The 19,882-nt window shown below is 34.5% G+C and overlaps 2 protein-coding genes across 2 annotated transcripts; both read left to right on the forward strand.

Annotated features, from left to right (window-relative positions):
• The first annotated feature begins 4,789 nt into the window (after nt 1-4,789).
• LOC111992587 (uncharacterized) lies at nt 4,790-11,253 on the forward strand. Its single transcript, XM_065775080.1, has 2 exons — nt 4,790-5,851; nt 10,003-11,253. The coding sequence occupies exons 1-2, from the start codon at nt 4,880-4,882 to the stop codon at nt 11,035-11,037; spliced, it is 2,007 nt and encodes a 668-aa protein (XP_065631152.1). The 5' UTR covers nt 4,790-4,879; the 3' UTR covers nt 11,038-11,253.
• Nucleotides 11,254-16,815: 5,562 nt separating this feature from the next.
• On the forward strand, nt 16,816-17,537 carry LOC112039529 (small ribosomal subunit protein uS9). The gene has a single exon (XM_024072399.2). It carries the CDS (start codon nt 16,900-16,902, stop codon nt 17,335-17,337), a length of 438 nt encoding a protein of 145 aa, XP_023928167.1. The 5' UTR covers nt 16,816-16,899; the 3' UTR covers nt 17,338-17,537.
• Nucleotides 17,538-19,882: the final 2,345 nt, after the last annotated feature.

Consider the following 19,882-nt stretch of genomic DNA (forward strand, 5'->3'; position numbering starts at 1 on the left):
ATCCCAAATGGCAATCTGCAATGGATGCTGAAATTGCTGCCTTAGAATCCAACCAGACCTGGTCTCTTACTCCCTTACCATCTCATAAAAGAGCCATTGGGTGCAGATGGGTCTATAAAGTGAAGTATAAGGCTGATGGCACAGTGGAAAGGTATAAGGCCCGTCTTGTAGCTAAAGGTTTTACACAGCAAGAAGGTTTGGATTTCACTGAGACCTTTTCCCCAGTTGCTAAAATGACAACTGTCAAGACCTTACTTGCCATTTCTGCTGTGAGGGGCTGGCACCTCACTCAGCTTGATGTTAACAATGCTTTCCTTCATAGAGAGCTTCATGAGGAAGTTTATATGCAGCTGCCTCCAGGTTTCCACAGCAAAGAGAAGAACATTGTATGTAAACTGCACAAGTCCTTATATGGCCTTAGGCAAGCATCAAGGCAGTGGTACTCCAAATTTTCATCCACCATTCTCAAATGTGGTTTCAAACAGTCAAGGTCAGATTATTCCCTCTTTACCAAGAAGTTTAATCAGTCATTCATAGCTCTTCTAGTTTATGTGGATGATATTCTCATAGCTAGCAATGATATTCAAGCTGTTGAAGAACTTAAAATGTTTCTGGACCAAGAGTTCAAATTAAAGGATCTTGGAAATTTAAAATTCTTCCTTGATCTTGAGGTTGCTAGGTCAGCTAAAGGCATTTCCTTGTGTCAAAGGAAGTATGCCTTGGATGTGCTCAAAGATGCAGGCATGACAGGCTGCAAGCCTAGCAAAGTTCCTATGGAACAAAACCTAAAATTGAGCAAATACCATGGGGAATTATTACCTGACCCTGGCATTTATAGAAGATTGGTTGGCAAATTGATCTATTTGACTATTACCAGACCAGATATCACATATCCAGTGAATAAGCTGAGTCAGTTTCTTTCCAAACCAAGAAAACCTCACTTGGATGCAGCCTATAAAGTGTTACAGTATATGAAAGGAAGTCCTGGACAAGGTATTTTGTTATCTTCCACTTCGGATTTGCATTTGAAGGCATTCACAGATGCAGATTGGGCATCCTGTGTTGACACTAGACGCTCCACCACTGGCTATTGCATATTTTTGGGTAATTCTCTGATTTCTTGGAAGTCCAAAAAGCAATCCATTGTCTCTAGATCATCTGCAAAAGCGGAATATCGAGCCATGGCAGTGACAGTGTGTGAGATGACTTGGATATTGGCTTTTTTAAAGGATTTCGAAGTGTGTCATCCAAAGCCTGCAATGATGTTTTGTGATAACCAAGCAGCTATATATATTGGTGAGAATCCCGTCTTTCATGAGAGGACTAAGCACATAGAGATAGATTGTCATTTGGTCAGGGACAAAGTTGAAAATAAAGTCATAAGATTGTTCTTCACTCCTACTCACTCTCAGCTAGCTGATCTGCTTACTAAAGCCCTCAGTGGTCACCAATTGAAAGTTCTACTTGCCAAGATGAACATTGTGAACATTCACAGTCCAGATTGTCATCTTGAGGGGGGGTATCAAGATAATGATTCAGAACAGAAAGCAAGGAAACAGCAGAAGAAAGAAGTGCAGTGATGATGAACACAAGTTGCACAAGTTGAACGACAGTATAGCCTTGTAGTTTTTAGTTATACATTGTAAACGCTTGTAGTTTAGTGTTATATTTTAAGTAAAGCACTTCACACGTGATTTAACTAACCAAACACGTGCTGTAACCGTTTCCACTCTTCCTGGGAATTTCTGTTTGCTCTGTTTTGTGTATTTAAACCAGATCATGTACAGATACATTCATTCAATACAATTGAGATATTTTCTTCATTCCAAATATTCTCTCTAGCTTGATTTTCCTTTCTCCTTCTTCTAAAGCTCTCAGTGCTTTCTTATAAATGGTAATAGAATATTAATAATTTTAAAAAATAGTGATACTTGACTATTTTTGTCCCTAATCAAAACTATAGATAATGTTATGAACTATCTAAAAAATTTAAACTTTAAAAGAAAAAAAAATCAAAATCACCCCAAATTTTAAAGTTGTGATTTGCAATTAGTCTTTTTATTTTTTATTTTTTTGGCCCCCATCTCTCACTTATCTAAAAACTTGTTCATGGGTTATTTATTAATAATTCACACATATTACGGATCTATTTGGATACCGCTTATTTTCTGAAAACTAAAAACTGAAAACTTATTACTGAAAATACTGTTGCAAAATAATTTTTAAATATGTTAATAGTGCTGTGAGACCTAAAAATGCATAAGTATGCGCACTTTTCAGTTCTTGGTGGTTCATGAACAGTATCCATGGGATTCACTAAAAAAAAGGCAAGACGCACGGATTGAGCAAAACGCCCAATCCAAATGCACGTTACATTAAATCAAAAATGAGTAGGTCGGCCTAGCTTGGCAATAGTAACTTTTGGGCTCTTGAAAATCCTTAGCCCATTAATTCGGACACTTAATACTAAGGGCATGTTTGGATTGGGGGAGAGGAAGGGGGAGGAGAGGTGAGTAGAGTAGAATTTGCTGAAAATAGGTTAATTTTGAGTTAATTCCACTCTACCCTACTCTTCCTCCTCCCTCTCAATCCAAACAGACTATAAAAGTGTATGCTACTCTTCTGAGCCCAATTATTTTCTCAACATTGCTAGTTTGCTACCAAGCGGACATAGTTTGTACCTGAAATATACATGCAAAATGTCCATTTACTTAGCTATCTTCTAAATTTTGGTGGCTTATTTGCATAGTGTAATACAAAATATATAGTTTTTTTTTTGTAACTTTTATGTTAAATATGTAACAAAACTAAAAAAAATTAGCTAATTTTTTAAATAAAATAAAAAACTACTTGTTATATATTTTTTTTAAAAACTACAACAAAAACATTAAAAAAAAAGTTAGAAAACTTAATCCAAACAAACACTATAGAAGCTGACAAAACATCAAGAACACTCTGTTCTTGGATCACAACGATAATTCTCTCGCTAAATTAAGTAGTTTTCAAACATAACACAGAAACGGGAATAATTTCAACAATCACCAACCAGTCAACATGAAGTTCTATTCATCAAGATCCATATGCTAAAAAATTTCATTAACTTTAAAAGTAGTTGTTTTAATTTTGGTTTGAAAGTGACTGACTGTTTTCTAGGATTCATCAATCGCTCCTACTATTATTTTTGGGGTTGTGTTAATACGGTGTCTGTTAATAGCCAATTTTATGTCATTTATTTAATAGCAGGCTGTAGGGTCAGCTTCATAGAGAGAAAGAAATATTAACATAGACAGTAGAATTAGTTTTTTGTCTTTTTATTTCATTTATCTAATTTTTTAAGTAAGACTCACATTAGTCTAACCTTAACAAGCATCGTACCGTACTTGTTAACATTTGTCTTATTTAAAAATTAAAAAAAAAATTCTAGTACCACATAAATTAAAAAAACAATATTTTTGTTATAATTATTCACGTGACAAACTATAAATAGTTGAGAAAAAGTTATAGTTTATGTGAAAATGACAAACAATCAATTACAATCGTTTGCATATAATAATTGTGAAAAACAGTAACTTTTAATATAGTAATAGAATTAGTGAATTACTGTCTTTTTTCCCTTCTATGTCATAACACATACTTTATGCACGACAACATCCTTCACGTATATAGAAGGGATCGCCCTTCACTATCCATCCCATAGGATTTGATTATCAGAAATAACAAAATCAAAAAGAAGAGGATGCTCCACCACTTTGCCTCTTGCTATCCCCTTAATTAAGTCTAGTCCAATCTCTCTCTTCCCCCTCCCGGAAATACAATTCCAAAAGGATTTTCAATAGAAATTCACAATTCAAATTCTCTGTCCTCCCGGTTAACTTCTCTTTTTAACTCTAATCTGTGAGCTTTATAATAGCACCTCATGGACACTAACTAATTTGACTATCTATAACCTATAAAAAAAAGTGAGTTCATAGAATAAGAGTGGTAAAAGCCATTAAACTCAATCAACCTACACAATTAAGATACCTCTACCAAGTGCCAACCCTTCATGAATAAAAATTAAGGAATCAACCTACACAATTAAGATACTTCTACCAAGTACCAACCCTTCATGAATAGAAATTAAGCCGATCTAAACCATCCTTTTATACATATGCATGTGTTAGATGTTGAAGTTGTCAGTTATACATTATCAATAATCCAACTTTAGCTAATGATATTTTGAGTTGAATTTTTGGTGATTGACTGATTGTCATGACTCAACTCTCTCAGAATGAGCTTCCTCATTCATAGTAGGAAGTTAATCAATATTGTGGGGTTACCCTATCGAAAATAATACATAGCTTCGCACCTCTAATGTCTTATCCATGAATTATTGCTGTGAATGGACCCAACTGCTTTTCCACTCTATCTCACTTGCTAGACATACTTGACCATTAGACTTCATCTCACTTGCTGTGAAGAATTTCCATAATTTCATATACAGTGAGGAAGCTAGTGAGCATGAGCCATTGCTGTGAATTTCAACTATATCTCATTTGCTGTGAATGGACCCAACTGCTTTTCCATGAAATATTCCTCTAATGGTCAAGTGTGTCTCCTACAAGTCTCTCTCCAGTTTTCAATAGCAACAATTATTTAAAAAGTCATGGCAAAAAAAGAAAACACACTATAAGGTAGTAAGATTAACTTTATTTCAAATATATTTTACAGTTTATATTAAACTTTACCAATCAATTAAAAATTTAAAAGTATATAAAGTACTAGAAAAAAATGTCACATTATCAAGGAAATAAAATCTGTGTTCATTTCAAGTATTCAGCATGTATATTTGGACAAAGTAGAACCAAGTCAGTGGTTCTCTACTCTCTCTCTCTCACATATGGCTTCCATTACCAAAGAGGTAGAGAAAGAGCTTATCCCATTCGTCCGTCTCTACAAGGACGGCTCAGTTGAGAGATTAGGGAACTCTCCCTATGTGCCTCCATCGCCACAAGACACAGAAACTGGAGTCTCATCAAAAGACATCACCATTTCACAAGACCGCTCCATCTCTGCTCGTCTCTACCTCCCAAAACTCAACCAACCCCTCCACCAAAAGCTCCCCATCTTGATCTACTTCCATGGCGGAGGCTTCTGCATCGAATCCGCCTTCTCCTCTGATCACCAGCGGTACCTCAACAGTTTGGTCTCTCAAGCTCAAGTTGTGGCTGTATCAGTTGAGTATAGACTTGCTCCTGAGCACCTTCTCCCCATTGCTTATGAAGATAGCTGGGCTGCTCTCCAATGGGTTGTATCACACTTCGTAGATGATAATATTGTCAACAAAGAGCCATGGTTGATCAATCATGGTGACTTTAACCGAGTTTTTCTTGGCGGTGATAGTGCAGGGGCTAATATTGTACACAATATAGCCCTTCGAGCGGGGGTTGAAGGGTTGCATGGTGGTGCTAGAATTACAGGATCTTTTCTTACACACCCTTTCTTCTGGGGCTTAAAGCCAGTGGGATCAGAATACACTGCTGAACGTGAAAAAGGACTGGCTTATTCGATTTGGAACCTTGTATATCCGTCAGCACCTGGTGGTATAGACAATCCAATGATCAATCCGTTCAGTCCAGGAGCACCAAGCTTGGCTGGACTTGATTGTTCTCGGTTGCTTGTGACTGTGTCTGAAAAGGATAGGCTGAGGGATAGGGGTATTATGTACTACAATGCAGTGAAAGAAAGTGAATGGAAAGGAGAAGTGGAGTTGATTGAAGTTGAAGGAGAGGGCCATGCTTTTCAGATTTTGGATTGTGGGACTGAGAATGCTAACAATTTGATCAAACGCTTGGCTTCTTTTCTCTTCAAGTAAAATGATCCTTCTCTAGTGGTCTTGTTATTTGGTATCTTTTATATGTAAACCCAAATGTTAGTTCTTGAAAGTTTGAAAATAATTTTTACATTTTATATGCAATACCCATGTTAGACCATGGATCATTTGTACTTCGATTGCTAATGAAGGTTCTTAGCAGATGTTTTTATCGAAAGCAGGCAAGTGTTTTGAGAAAACTACTTGTACACTGACTTTACCAACTGCAATTTACTATATTTGGTTTGCCTGATTGTAATGCTAGAGCATAGAATCCACATTAATGCTAGTTCAGGTAGATTGTCTTTCACTAATTAAGAGCAGAACATGACCAAAATACATTCATAAATGATTGGGACGCCAATCTAGCTAAGGTCACGGCTTCTAACTTCTAAGATAATCCATTCGTGACCAGCAAAAAACAAATTTTGTATCTCTTTCTCCTGAAAATTTTGCAGGTCTTTCACCCTAACTGTTAGTTGCCCGGGTGGATTGGATCCTTCTTTCTAGTGAAGATTAAGATGCTTCTTCTTCTTCTTCTTCTTCTTCTTCTTTTTTTTTTTTTTTTTTTTTTTTTTTTTTTTTTTTTTTTTTTTTTGCTATCCATTAATGTAATGATGCGATATATGGACGGGTCTATTCTTTGGCATGGCCCTCTGAATTTTTTTTTTTTTTTTTAAATTATTAGTATATGGTTTTTATAAATATTATTGAAATCTTTGGTTAAAAAATTCATATGATCCCCTCCAAAATTGAAACTAAAATAATCATTAAACCAAAAAAACTAAAAATTAATTGAATCTAACCGGTATTTTTATTTGGTGATCCCTTTAAAAATAAATAAATAAAAACATTACATTTTTCTAACAAAACAAAAACAAACCCTTAAAAAAAAAAAAATTCTTTGTTGAAAAATATATTAGTATGACACTTTGGTTGTTTACTTATTTGGGACTCAATATTAAAAGTTTGGGACTTTGAGATTTAGGTGTTATTCAATTGGGTAGTTCAACCTTTTCTCATAATTAGTAAATTGACTTTCCATTTGAGCACTATTATCAATTAGATTTTTTTTTTTTTTAATGTTTTAGTAAATTCTCAAATACAAGAATTAAATTATTAGTTTAGTAAATATATTGTAGAGTTACTTATTCTTAACTCAGTGATGATCCTTAAGAGTCAAGAGACACGGGAATTTTTTTAAAATAGATGATATTTTGTTTATTAACAAACAAGTTTTAGCAGCAAGATTCAAAAAACAAGAAAAACTACTATTGAAAATAAAATTTCACCACTATGTGCATAATGTAGTTTGAAATTTCAAACTACATTATGCACATAGTGGTGAAATTCCCAAAAATTGTTAATTTATTTTCAGTTGTGTTAATGGCTAGTTAAGGATTAGAAAATTAGTAGCCTATCTATCTATTTATAGAGTGGTTGTACAATTATACTTATACTTAATCTTCCAATATTCACTACTACTATGAAAATGGATATTTTCAACCATGAATTAATATTATCAAAATTAGGTTTCACAACAAAATCGAAGATGATATTCTAATGGATTTTTTGAACATTGAAATGAAAATTGTTGTGACATTTAGTACAAAATCAATGATCTATGATCTTCAAGATTTAAAAGGACATAAAATTCTATTTTAATAGATAATTTTGTTACAGTATATTAAGAAATAGTTAGTTTGTATTTTTTTCATTTGTTGATATTTTGTTAATAAATGGGTACTAATTTGGATCGTCATTTAAAAAAATAATAGTTCAGACTTTGGCCTCTCAATTGAAATCTTGACTTTGCCCTTGATTCGAGAGAAACTAAGTCATGCTGCCCATTCAATAGCCTCTCCTCACAGCACTTTCCAATAAAAGCTGTACCTCCCCACTTTGCAGTGGAGGTTGATTTAATGGTATTTTTACTTTGTTTTTTTACAAAAGGTAGAATCTGATATTTATCAATCAGATTTTACGATCCGAATTCACTAGACATTCTCACCAATTTTGCATAGGATCCCAATTTTAATAGCCATCACAGCCATAGTCCTCCATAAAGCATGTAAATATTCATCTAGCCATGCCATAGAGATAAGAGTACTCTTTCCCAAAAAGAGGAGATTATCCAGTGCCACACCTTTAAGCTCTAAGATTTCTACCAATTGACTTGAGAAATCGAGGACAATAGCCCACACCCACCATGCATTAGTCTTTGTCTCCCACCCACCATGCACTTGACCCACCGCTAATATAATATATTGTGATTTGTGAACAAAAGTGGTGATATGAAAGTAACTAATACCTGTAAAAGTGGTATTAAACAAATCTTAACTTGCCGCTTTGATGGAAAAAAAAAAAATATATATATATATATATATATAGGATTTTGAGTTACTCTTAGTCTGTTAGTTAAAAAAATGTGAATAGATTCTTGTTAACGAGTGTTTTAGGAACACAATACAAAAAATATTAAATATTTAGAAGAGAAAATTAAAATTGACAAAAATTCAAGGTTGTTGTATTTTTTTTTTTTTAATGTACAATTTAACTTTATTTTTTGAAAACAAAAATCATTTTTTGCAACAATGATTGCTTTTATATAGGAACTACATAGTCTACCCTCTAAAGTCGGGTTTCTTTTTTTTTCAATTTCACTCGAACAATTGTCAAGCAAACTTTCGAGAATAGCACAATATACCAACTTCACATATATATATATATATATATGTATGTATGTATTTCACTCACTTCAAATTCAATTAGGTCAACTTTGTGTCCATTATTGACAGCCTGATGTTTGTTTTTTTAATGAAACAAGATTCACTTGGAAATTATTTATGATGATGAAATGTTCAAAAGATCATTAACTTATCATTTTTGAGCAAATCAAAACCTCGTTGTCTTTGAATAGCTTTTAACCTAGTTAAACTTAACCTTAATATAATTATATTGATACCATCCAAATTTGATTAGATTACGATTCTAAAAAGTTTTGACATAAGAATTTATCCAACAAACCTAACAGCTTTTAACCTATATATATTGCTGATTGATAATGTATTTTATAAATTCAATAATTTGATATGAAAATTTGTAATTATATATGTTGCCCCAAAGCTTTTTATCAATGTCTAGCATTGCAGCACGCTTAGCTAGCAATTTTTTATTTTTATTTTTAATTTTTGAATTGTATTTGAGATGATAAATTATTATAAGAACGATATTATTTTATTATACACTAATCTTAAAAAAGCGTAAAAAAATTATGAAAAGTTATTAATCCCTCATTTTTTTTCAATTATATATGAGTTAGATAAAAGTAAATTTATTACTGCAAATTGGAAAGATGATGAAAAAAAAAGTAAATTTGTGAACAACATTATATTTATTATTTGATGAGATAAATTTTAAAATGATGTGATATTATATACCCTTTTAGAACTCAATAAAACTAAAATGATGTGCGGTATACATATTCGGTTTGAAGTACTCTTGAAAAGGAACTAGAATCCCATTTTCCAATCATGTACTTCCAAAAATGATAGCAAAAAATGATGATACGAACACGAAGTACCGTGTAACACTTATAGGTAGCGTTGCTTTATAGCCCTTTAATGAAGGGCAACTGCTAACTGCTAATTGATAATTAGGTAGCATTGCTTTATAGGCAGCATTATTTGATGAGTCATACTAACAAGTGTCCTAATTATCTATTTTTAAAAAATTTTGATATTACTTTTATAAAAAATAAAAAAAATTGTCAAAGTATTAATTACTTTTTTTTCATTTTCTATAAAATCTTTATTTAAATAAATTATTAACTAATATCTTAAGCACGTTCATTAGTATTTTCCTTAATTTATATACCGTTTAATGATCTGTTTAGCTTTTTTATGAAAATTCCTTTTTACCCAAAAAAAAAAAAAAAAAACTGCTAACTGATAATGTAGCTCATTCATTTATTTTCACCCAACCACGTTACGTACCATACCTCATTTTGCTCATTATTTATTGGATGGTGCTTATTAGGGAAACCGTGACTTCAATGTGCAGTTTGCATGTGAAAGCTTGTATAATAGGAACTGATTTTTACCCTTATTTATTTGCATCCACCCACTCCATCTCTCTGAGACTCTTGACTCTTACTCTCTGAATTCAGTACCATCTCTCTCTTTATCTCTCTCTCTCTCTCTCTCTACAAGGCTTCAATGGCTTCCACCACCAAAGAAGTAGCAACTGAGCTTCTTCCCCTCATCCGGGTCTACACTGACGGCTCGGTGGAACGCTTGTTTGGTTCACCAATTGTCCCACCATCACCTGATCAAGACCCAGAAACCGGAGTCTCATCCAAAGACATTACCATCTCAGAGAACCCCTCAATCTCAGCCCGCCTCTACCTCCCAAAACTCACTCCCCATAACCAAAATCAAAAGTTCCCCATCTTGGTCTACTTCCATGGCGGCGCATTCTGCGTCGAATCAGCCTTCTCCCTAGTTTCCCATCGCTACCTTAACAGCATTGTCTCCCAAGCCAATGTTGTAGCCGTCTCGGTCGAGTACAGACTTGCACCAGAGCACCCTCTTCCAGCTTGTTACGAAGACTGCTGGGCTGCACTTCAATGGGTTGCCTCTCACTCAGCTGGTAACGGTAAAGAACCATGGCTAATCAATCATGGTGACTTCGAAAGAATTTATATAGGAGGTGACAGTTCTGGAGCCAATACTGCACATAACTTGGCCCTGCGAGCTGGGACTGAGAGCTTGCCTGGTGGTGTTAAAATTTTTGGTGCTTTTCTTTCTCAACCTTACTTTTGGGGTTCGAACCCAATTGGATCAGAGTCTAAGGAAGAACATGAGAAGAGCTTGACTTCTTTAATTTGGAGCTTAGTGTATCCCTCGGCAACTGGAGGCATTGACAGTCCACTGATCAATCCACTGGGGCCTGGTGCGCCAAGCTTGGCTGGACTTGCTTGTGATAAGCTGCTTGTGTGTGTGGCTGAGAAGGATATACTGAGGGAAAGAGGTGTTTGGTATTGTGATGAAGTGAAGAAGAGTGGGTGGAAAGGGGAAGTAGAATTGTTTGAAGTGAAGGGAGAAGATCATGCTTTCCATTTCTTCAATTTTGAGACTGAGAATGCTAAGGCTATGATCAAAGGCTTGGCTTCTTTTCTCAAGTAAATCTGTTCCATCATCAGATTACTAGCTCTAAGGAATGTGTTTGGGACTGTAATATTAGTAATATGTTTGGTTTTCTTCAACTTTTTCCCTTCAGTTGTTTCGGTTTAATTATGTGGTTTGATTGATCTTTGTGTCAAAGATCGTTGGTACTAAAGTTGGTTTCTTTCAAAGGGATCTGAATTCTAATATATAAGTTAGCTCTTTGTATTTTTTGAAGGTGGGGTTAAGAAAAGTTGATAGAAATCATTTTTGGATTTTGAAGCAGTTTTCTTTTTCTTCTTTAGTGAGTAGAATTGCAGGGTCTATAGCATTGGTAGGAGAAATCTTTTACCATATTAAGTTGTCTGTCTATCTGACGTACTAAGATCTAGGAAGCACGGGTGCGTTTTGGGACTCGGGTGCGGGTGTGGGTGCGGAACTCGGCAATTTTTGAAAAAGGTGGGTGTGGGTGTGACGGGACTCGGCGATTAAAAAATTATTAAAAATATATTTATTTATATTTTTAATATATTGCTAAGCACACTTTTTCACATTATATAAACATATACCAAATTTAAGAGTAATAGTAGATAATAATTAAAACAATAGATTCAATAGATTCAATTTAACCTACAAATAATAACTATTAACTAAATAAATTAATAATAAATCAAACCCAATTTCACAAATTCACAAATCCACAAATCACAAATTCAAGTCCTCACCCAGTCAGTCAGTCACCCTACAAGCCTAAGATAAAAGTTACAGAAAAATTAAGAAAATGCACTTGTTTTTTACATAATTAATTTATAAGTAGAATAACAAATTAACAATACACACAAATCCCAAAATCATTTCCAAAATACACACAAAATGAGTATCTAAACAATCATCAGCACACCTATCATTATTTACTAACAAGTGCAACAAGTCACTGCTAAAATTTCATAATAAGTAGAATAGCAAACTAAGATTCACAATCAAACACAACAGAGAGGGACGAACAAGCACACAAACACAACAGATAGGGACGAAATCGGGTTAAAAAACAAGCACACAAACACAGCACAGAGAAGAGAGAAATAGAGACTAAAAGGGAAGTAAAGAAAAGAGAGAGCATAGTCAACACACCTGAAGGAGAGAACACAGCAGAGAGGGAAAGGCCGGAGGCGGAGCCTCGCGCGAAGAGCACAGAGAGAAAGAGAGATGAGGGACGGACTGAAAGGGTGGGTTTTGGGCAAGTGAGAGTGCGTGAGTGTCTGATGTATTTTTAGGTTAGGTCAAACGGTGCGTTTCGCACCTTTTTTTTTTTTTTTTTTTTAATTTTGGCCAGAACCGGAAATTTCGGATTCGGCCCGGTTCGCACCGCGTCGGCACGAGTCGGCGATGCCACGTGGCAGGACGCGGCCCGACGCGGCATGGACTCGCGGTCAGCGGCGTCCCTGCCGCGTCGCCGCGTCCGGCCAAGTCAGACTCCGATGCGGCTCCTCTGGAGCCACGTCGGTGCTTCACAGACTCATATTCTCTTTGATCTTTTTCTTACTCTCACGTGAGATAGTGCCACTCGAAGTTTCTGCCTGCACATGCGTGAGACCTAAATCTAACCCACATTGAAACCCGACAAACCCGAAGATCTACGAGTCAAAATTTCTCAACCACATATTCTACCTGATGGGATGGCTGGGCTGGCTCAAGCAATCCTGCTGAAGAAGTTTGATTTAATTTTCCTTAATCATCATGCGTGCGATTTTTGTAGCGTTGCCCACTTTGTTACGTTGTTAATAAGAGGAAGAAACGACAAAATTTTTAGGTGAGGCGTGGCTTTCTTCATTCATGACTTGCTAGTCATTTTGCTTGTCATTAACTTCTACTTCTTCCTCTCTCTTCTTTTTTTTTTTTTTTTTTTTTTTTTTTAGAGTTTAGACACATAGGCATGGAAAATCAGAAACATAGATGCGTTTGGGAAGCGCTTCCCATGTCTACATTTTGCGGCATTTTCTTTTTTTGACCAGTGCCTAGTGCACTGTTTATGTGATAGTACAATCAGATCAATAAACAGTAATCAAAATTAGCGGCGACACCACGTTAAGCTGAGTGAACTGGAAAAAAAATTATATATAATAATTAAATTTTTTTATTTATTTACCCTTTTAAATAAAATTAGGAACACCTTAAGCAAAAATTAGGAACACCCTCCAATAAAAAAGAAAAATTATTTGTTCTACTTTCAAGAAAGGAAAAAAAAAAATTGTAACAGGGCAAGCCCACAAAAAAGCCCAACAATATTACTGGCACTTTAAAAGGCCATAAAAAGAATTTATGGATCTAATCTATAAAAGAAAATTTAGCAACCCCAAAAAATTTAGCACAACAACATAAATCACAAAATAGTAAAGCTAAAGAAAATTTAACCCAATCAACCAAATTTTATCAAGAACAAATAGTCCGGCCTTTCAAAAATTTAAAACAAAACTAATCTCTTATTCCATCAAAGATTAAAAAAAAAAAAAAAACACAAACAAACAAATAAAACCCTAACTCTAAGCCTAACCAAGAGACTCAGCGGCTGATGATTGAAGTAAAGCAGTGAAGGGAGAGGCAGCAGCAGCAGCATGGTAGCAGCAGAGCCGCTAGCCCCGCCCCTAGCCCAAATGCACCAGATCTCTCTCTCTCTCTCTCTCTCTATCTCTCTCTATCTCTCTCTCTCTCTCTCTCTCTCTCGTGAGCAATGAGCACAAAAAAAAATATCTTAAAATGTCTCTCTCTCTCTCTCTCTCTCGTGAGCAATGAGCACAAAAAAAAATATCTTAAAATGTCTGATACAAAGACAGATAGAGAGAGTTCTTTCTTTTTTAAGAGACTTAAACAATGACTTAAAGAAAATACTAGCGTGGCGTTTGGTACGGGACTTAAAGGAATTATTTATTTTTCCCATTCTATCCTTAGATTTGAATGTAAACTACCAAGTCATTTAAAAAAAAAAGGTTAAAATTGTCAATTTATAAAAAATATAATTTCCTTTAACCTTGGGAATCTGGATTCCCACCTGTTTTAAAAGGTATCCACATTCCTACTGAGAGGGGTTTAAGGGGGGAATCTAGATTCCCCTGGCATCTGATTCCTTAGCATGATTTGCAACCAAATATGAGAATCTTTAAACATTCTTAGGAATCCTAAAACATTATCCTGTACCAAACGCCACATAGAAGTGTCTAGTGGTATCCCACGTGTTGTGCTCTATGAGTTGATTTTTGTCTCTCTTTTCTTTTGTTTTTTTTTTTTTTTTGTTTTTTGTCTTTTTGTGCTTATATGAATAGTAGTTTTTTTAATGGTAAATAGTTATGTTTGTTTGTTAGTGTCTTTTTTTTAAAGTAAAAATTGAGTTTGTTTGAAACTTTGAAATGAACTGGGAGTTGAGATATAATAAAGTTAGTGAATTGTAGCGTTGTGTTGTGTACATAGTGCAACAATGATTTTTTTTTTATCTTCTGTATGTGCATTTATTTCTCTGTTCAATTTAAGAATTTATTTGGAAATAATTTATTTAATTGAAATTGAAAACTTTTTATTGAGGGCATTAGGCTGTTGAGTGGAATGAGGGGTGCATGGGCACGTGGGGCCGTGTGAGATATTGAATTGGGGGAAGTAAATGCACATGGAATATGTGCCAGTGCAACCAATAAACAATAATTTAATTAACTAATAATTAATTAAGGAAAGCAACTAATAAATAATAATTAATAATTTAATTAACCAATATATTATAAAAGACAAACAAATTAAATTATGTTAGGCTAAACAACAATTAATAATTTTATAACTAATGAAACAACAATATACCAAATTATTAGATTGTTTAATTTATGCTTCTTAAGGAACACCCTGAAAAAAATTCCTAGAGCCGCCACTAATCAAAAAAAAATATATATATATATATATATATATTTTTTTTTTTATTGTTTTCAGTTTTCAGCAAAATAAACAGTATCCAAACGCACACATAAACCAGTGCTTTGAAACTTTGATGATCAAAAACACTAAAAATGAGTTCTTTTTGTCTTTAATAAGAGTCAAGTGAGTAAACTTTAAGTAACAACATTGAATTTCAACTAAAAAAAACATATAGTGTGCGTTTGGATACCGCTTATTTTGTTAAAAACTAAAAACAATAAAAATAATAATAAATTACTGTTCATGCTTGAAAGTATTGTTCATATGCCTGATTGCACTATTCATGTCCCAATAGGCATCGGTTAAAAAAAAAAAAAAAAAAAAGTAGCTGAAAATGCAAATAATCTGGACGTGGATGCGCAAAATAAACAGAGCCATAGTGTGTGTTTGGCAAAAATTATTTTTGCCAACTTATTTTACTATTCAGCTTATTTTTGCTACTATTCATAAGTCTTACTGTACTTTTTGATACTATTCATGGGTTCTACAGTACTATTTTAGCTAACTTTTACTTTTATCTATAGTACTTTTAGCACAAAGTTTTTAGTTTCAGCAAAATAAGCAGATTTCAAACAGACCTTATATAGTGTGTGTTTGGCACCAGATTAAAAAGTCAGATTTTTTTTTACTATTTAACTTATTTTTGCTATTATTCATGAGCCTCATTACACTTTTTGGTATTATTCATAGGTTCCACTGTACTATTTCAGCTACCTTTTAACTTTATTTACAGTACTTTCAGCAAAAAATTTTCAATTTCAGCTAAATAAGCTATTCCCAAACAGACCTATAATATGTGCAATGCTCATAGGTTTTTAAAGGTTCGGTGGCTACCATTTTGGAAGGTGCAAATGGGCAACAATGATAATTAGTGCTTAGCCCTAAGATTATTATCTGAAAATGAGGATAGAAATTTGGAGAAAATGATGATAAAAAATAGGGAGGATGAAAAAGTGAAATAATCAAAAATTGGGAGAAAATGAAGATAGAAAATGTAAAAATTATTATCTGAAAACTAGTTTCAATTTAAATTTTTTTTAAAATTACTTTCATACTATTTTGAAAACAAAAAACAAAATCCTCCTACCAAACAAACCCTAAATTTTTTTTCCCTGTTATGATACTATCTTATTAAACACTTTGAATTATATTATTCGGTTAGTGTTAAAAATTCATTTGATTTGATGTGATCATGATCTATCTATTTGTAATTTCAAGTATGATTTATTTTATTATAACACGTTTTAGAATTTTTTTTTTTTAAATTGTCCGATTAACAAATATTCTTGGTGTATTTATTAATAAACCATTTTAGAAAAGTTATAATATCACTTTTATGAAAAATATAAAAAATTATAAAAAAGAATAGTTACTTTTTTTTTTTACTTTTCCCTTAAAAAATTATAACAAATGCAAGCGGAGCCTCATAATATATAGATTAGGCAAGATAGTTTGCACCGACATGCGAGTAAGGCAACAATGAGCTTGGACAACAATCCATCCTTCGCCCTGCCCATCCCATTGCCTCAAAGAATGGCCGACAAACTAATGTTTTTATACTAAAAATGTTCCCAAAAAAATACTAAATAATTCACACTTTTTAAAGATTTTTTATAATAAATTAATAATGTATTTATTTATAAAAAATAAATAAAAAGAAGAAGATAATGGATTAATAGCGCATAGTGGGCATCAAATTTCTCACCCTTTTAAGACCACGTGTCATCAAATGACTCCAACAGCACGGAAAATAGATGCGCATCCCAGTCACCCAATCACCAAATTCCACAACCAATCACAGCCGTCCATCTAGCCTCCAAAAACCCTGAACCCAAACCCTAAAAGTACCCCAAATCTCTCATATATTGCCCTTCTCCTCCAAACCCTAGCCTCCACTCTCTCACACACACGCCCACACAGAGAGCACAAACAATGGCGGCGCCAGCAGTGGAGTCCGTACAATGCTTCGGCCGCAAGAAAACCGCGGTGGCCGTAACCTACTGCAAGCGTGGCCGAGGTTTGATTAAGATCAACGGTTGCCCGATCGAGCTGGTGGAGCCCGAGATCCTACGGTTCAAAGCCTACGAGCCGATCCTTCTTCTCGGACGACACCGTTTCGCCGGCGTCGACATGAGGATACGCGTCAAAGGCGGAGGTCACACCTCTCAGATCTACGCTATTCGCCAGAGCATCGCGAAGGCACTCGTCGCTTTCTACCAGAAGTACGTGGACGAGCAAAGCAAGAAGGAGATCAAGGATATTCTGGTTCGATATGATCGGACTTTGCTTGTCGCCGATCCGAGACGCTGTGAGCCTAAGAAGTTCGGTGGTCGTGGCGCTAGGGCTAGGTTCCAGAAATCCTACCGTTAGAGACAGAGACACAGAGAGAGAGGGAGAGAGAGAATTATCGAGCTTCAAATCGGTTATTTTATATGTCGTTTTAGGACTATTTATGTCGTTTTGTTTCTTGTTCTGTCGTTTTAGGGATATTAATCTGGATTTAAAATTTTGATATGGATTTCATATTTGGCGCAATTTTGATTTATGATGAATTAGTTGTTTTATTTTAATGGTTGTTTGTTTCATATTTTGATATCCTAAAACCATTTCAAGTTGTTTGCGTAGTGAAATCATTTGCTGTATTTATTGAAAATGTGAATGGAGGAGTTTTGTGTTAATTTTGTGCTATCTGTGAATTGTTAGTGCATAATGTAGTGCGGGTAAAGCGGGAATGGCGGTAGATTTAACTGAATGATAATAATGAATTGATAATTGGATGAAAAAAATTACACGTGGCTGACTCTAACTAGTCTGTTGCAAATTCATAGCTGACCCAAATTTTTTGATACCTAAGCTTTGTTGTTGTTTTTGAGCTCTTCTTGTAATAAGGATTAATCTAATTAGTATGGAAAGAAAAAAAGGATTAGTTGATTTATGCTTTTTATGTTACGCGATAGATGGCTATGGATAATGCTTTGCTCATAGTTAGGTGTTCAGTTATTACAAAGAGGTTTGCCTTGATTTTATGATATATTGCGAATGGTCATAGATTGAACTTGAACTGAATGGTGATAGTGGTTTGATAATTTAGTTTGTCGACCTCAGGTGTTTGGTGTTGGATTGAAAGAAAAGTCACTGATTAGGGGTTTAAAAAGCTGGTGAGGGAGGGATCTAGTCATAGGGCTTGGTTTTTCTGTTTTTAGTAATTTGCTTACTTCATGTTTAGTCTAATTATCTATATACTAGTTTGATACTCTAAACAAGGAAGGGTTGCTATTGGGTAGATAGTTTTGAAAATGAGTTCTACAAATGTGTAATTTTGATGCTACAAAATAAGAATTATGGCACTGGATTAGAGTAGATGATGTTAGTCAATAGTCTTTGAACTAAGATTCTTTTCTAAGGACTGTTTCTTCTTGGATGATGTTAGTAAATAATCATCTGTTTGAGGTTTATAAGTTGAGATTAGATACTCTGGATTAGGCTTGGGTGTTTTCATTTTATAAAATTGAACTTGGTGAAAATAAAGTATTTCTTCTGTAATTTTTGAGACTTTGAGGTGATGCAGAACTCTTTAGTTGTATGGGATCTGGCAAACTCTTGTGGTTGAAACTTGAAATGACAATTGTCTACTCCTTAATCAGTCATTTTTGTTTCATAAATTTTTTGCTTTTCACAAATGGTTTGGCTGCCTAGGCTGGGTGTATGCACTCTTTACTATCTACTTGGGGAAATTAGTTTGTTTAGTTTAATGATTAAATTTTTTTAGATGTATTTCTCATCATAGTACTTAAGCTATCTAATTGCGAAATATCAAATCCTTGGCTAGGCGTCTTTATGAGAAATGATATTGATTTGTGAGAAGGTTTTTGAAGTTATTTGCTGCATATCTGTGCATGTTTTGCCAATGAGCTCTAGCACAAATGGTAACACCTTATCCCAAAAGAAAGGCATGGATGGTGACTGGTGAGATCATGGATAACTAGGTTCTACATGTGATATGATTGTGACCATAGTTACCTTTCGATTCATGTATGGTTGCTATGTTTTCCATCTAAATTTATGTGAGGCATGGTTGTTGGGTAGCCATTCCTAGTAAGCTTATTGTTGTACCATGTTTAGTAGTTGCTTGTTCATGCCATTGGGTTATAATAATGTGTCGGGTGATCCCTGCATTGGACGACCAAATCATCTTCAAAGTAAAAATAGGAATTATGGAGAGGTTGACTTTTGTTGAATTTAAGGTGCATGTAACTGGAATCTCTGCTTCCCTTGCTTGTACTAGGTAGAGGGTAAGGTTGTGGGTTCAAGATTGATTGGACGCATATGCCACTTTCCAATAAAAAAGAAAGGAAGAGGTGTATGTCACATGGAGGATGATCTCTATGCTTCAAAATCAGTGTTTTTAGATTATTTGTAGTGTCAATGCTTCAAAATATGGAGTTTTCATGTGTTTGATTATTGAAACCTTTGTTCAATTTCTGTCCAGGCAGCAGCTTTTATGTATGGTAGTTAACATCAGCACGAGTTACCAACAATGTCATTACATTAAATTAGTTGTACTTTCTGTTTAGCTGATAGACGATCAACTTTGTATGGACTATTCTTCTGGGTGTTGGTGCACCACGTAACTATAGGGTGGAAGATGTTGGCAAGGAGTTTTGACCTTAGGACCTTATGAATTTCATGAGGTCTTGGAAACTAATTGACCAAACCCCTTCGGATTTGGCAATTTTCATGTTATTACTTACTGTCATTAGGTGAAAATAAACTTTGTAAGTTCTAACCAGAAACCACCAATTCAATGCAGAGTCAAAACCTATGTTACTGCATGATAGTTGCTCGTTGCACATCTGTCTTCCACCTGATTTTATCTTGCTAGAAGGGAGAGATGCGAGGCCCATATGCTCTATTG

This window comes from Quercus suber, unplaced genomic scaffold (assembly GCF_002906115.3).
Source record: "Quercus suber isolate HL8 unplaced genomic scaffold, Cork oak 2.0 scaffold_7, whole genome shotgun sequence".
Classification (NCBI taxonomy): Eukaryota; Viridiplantae; Streptophyta; class Magnoliopsida; order Fagales; family Fagaceae; genus Quercus; species Quercus suber.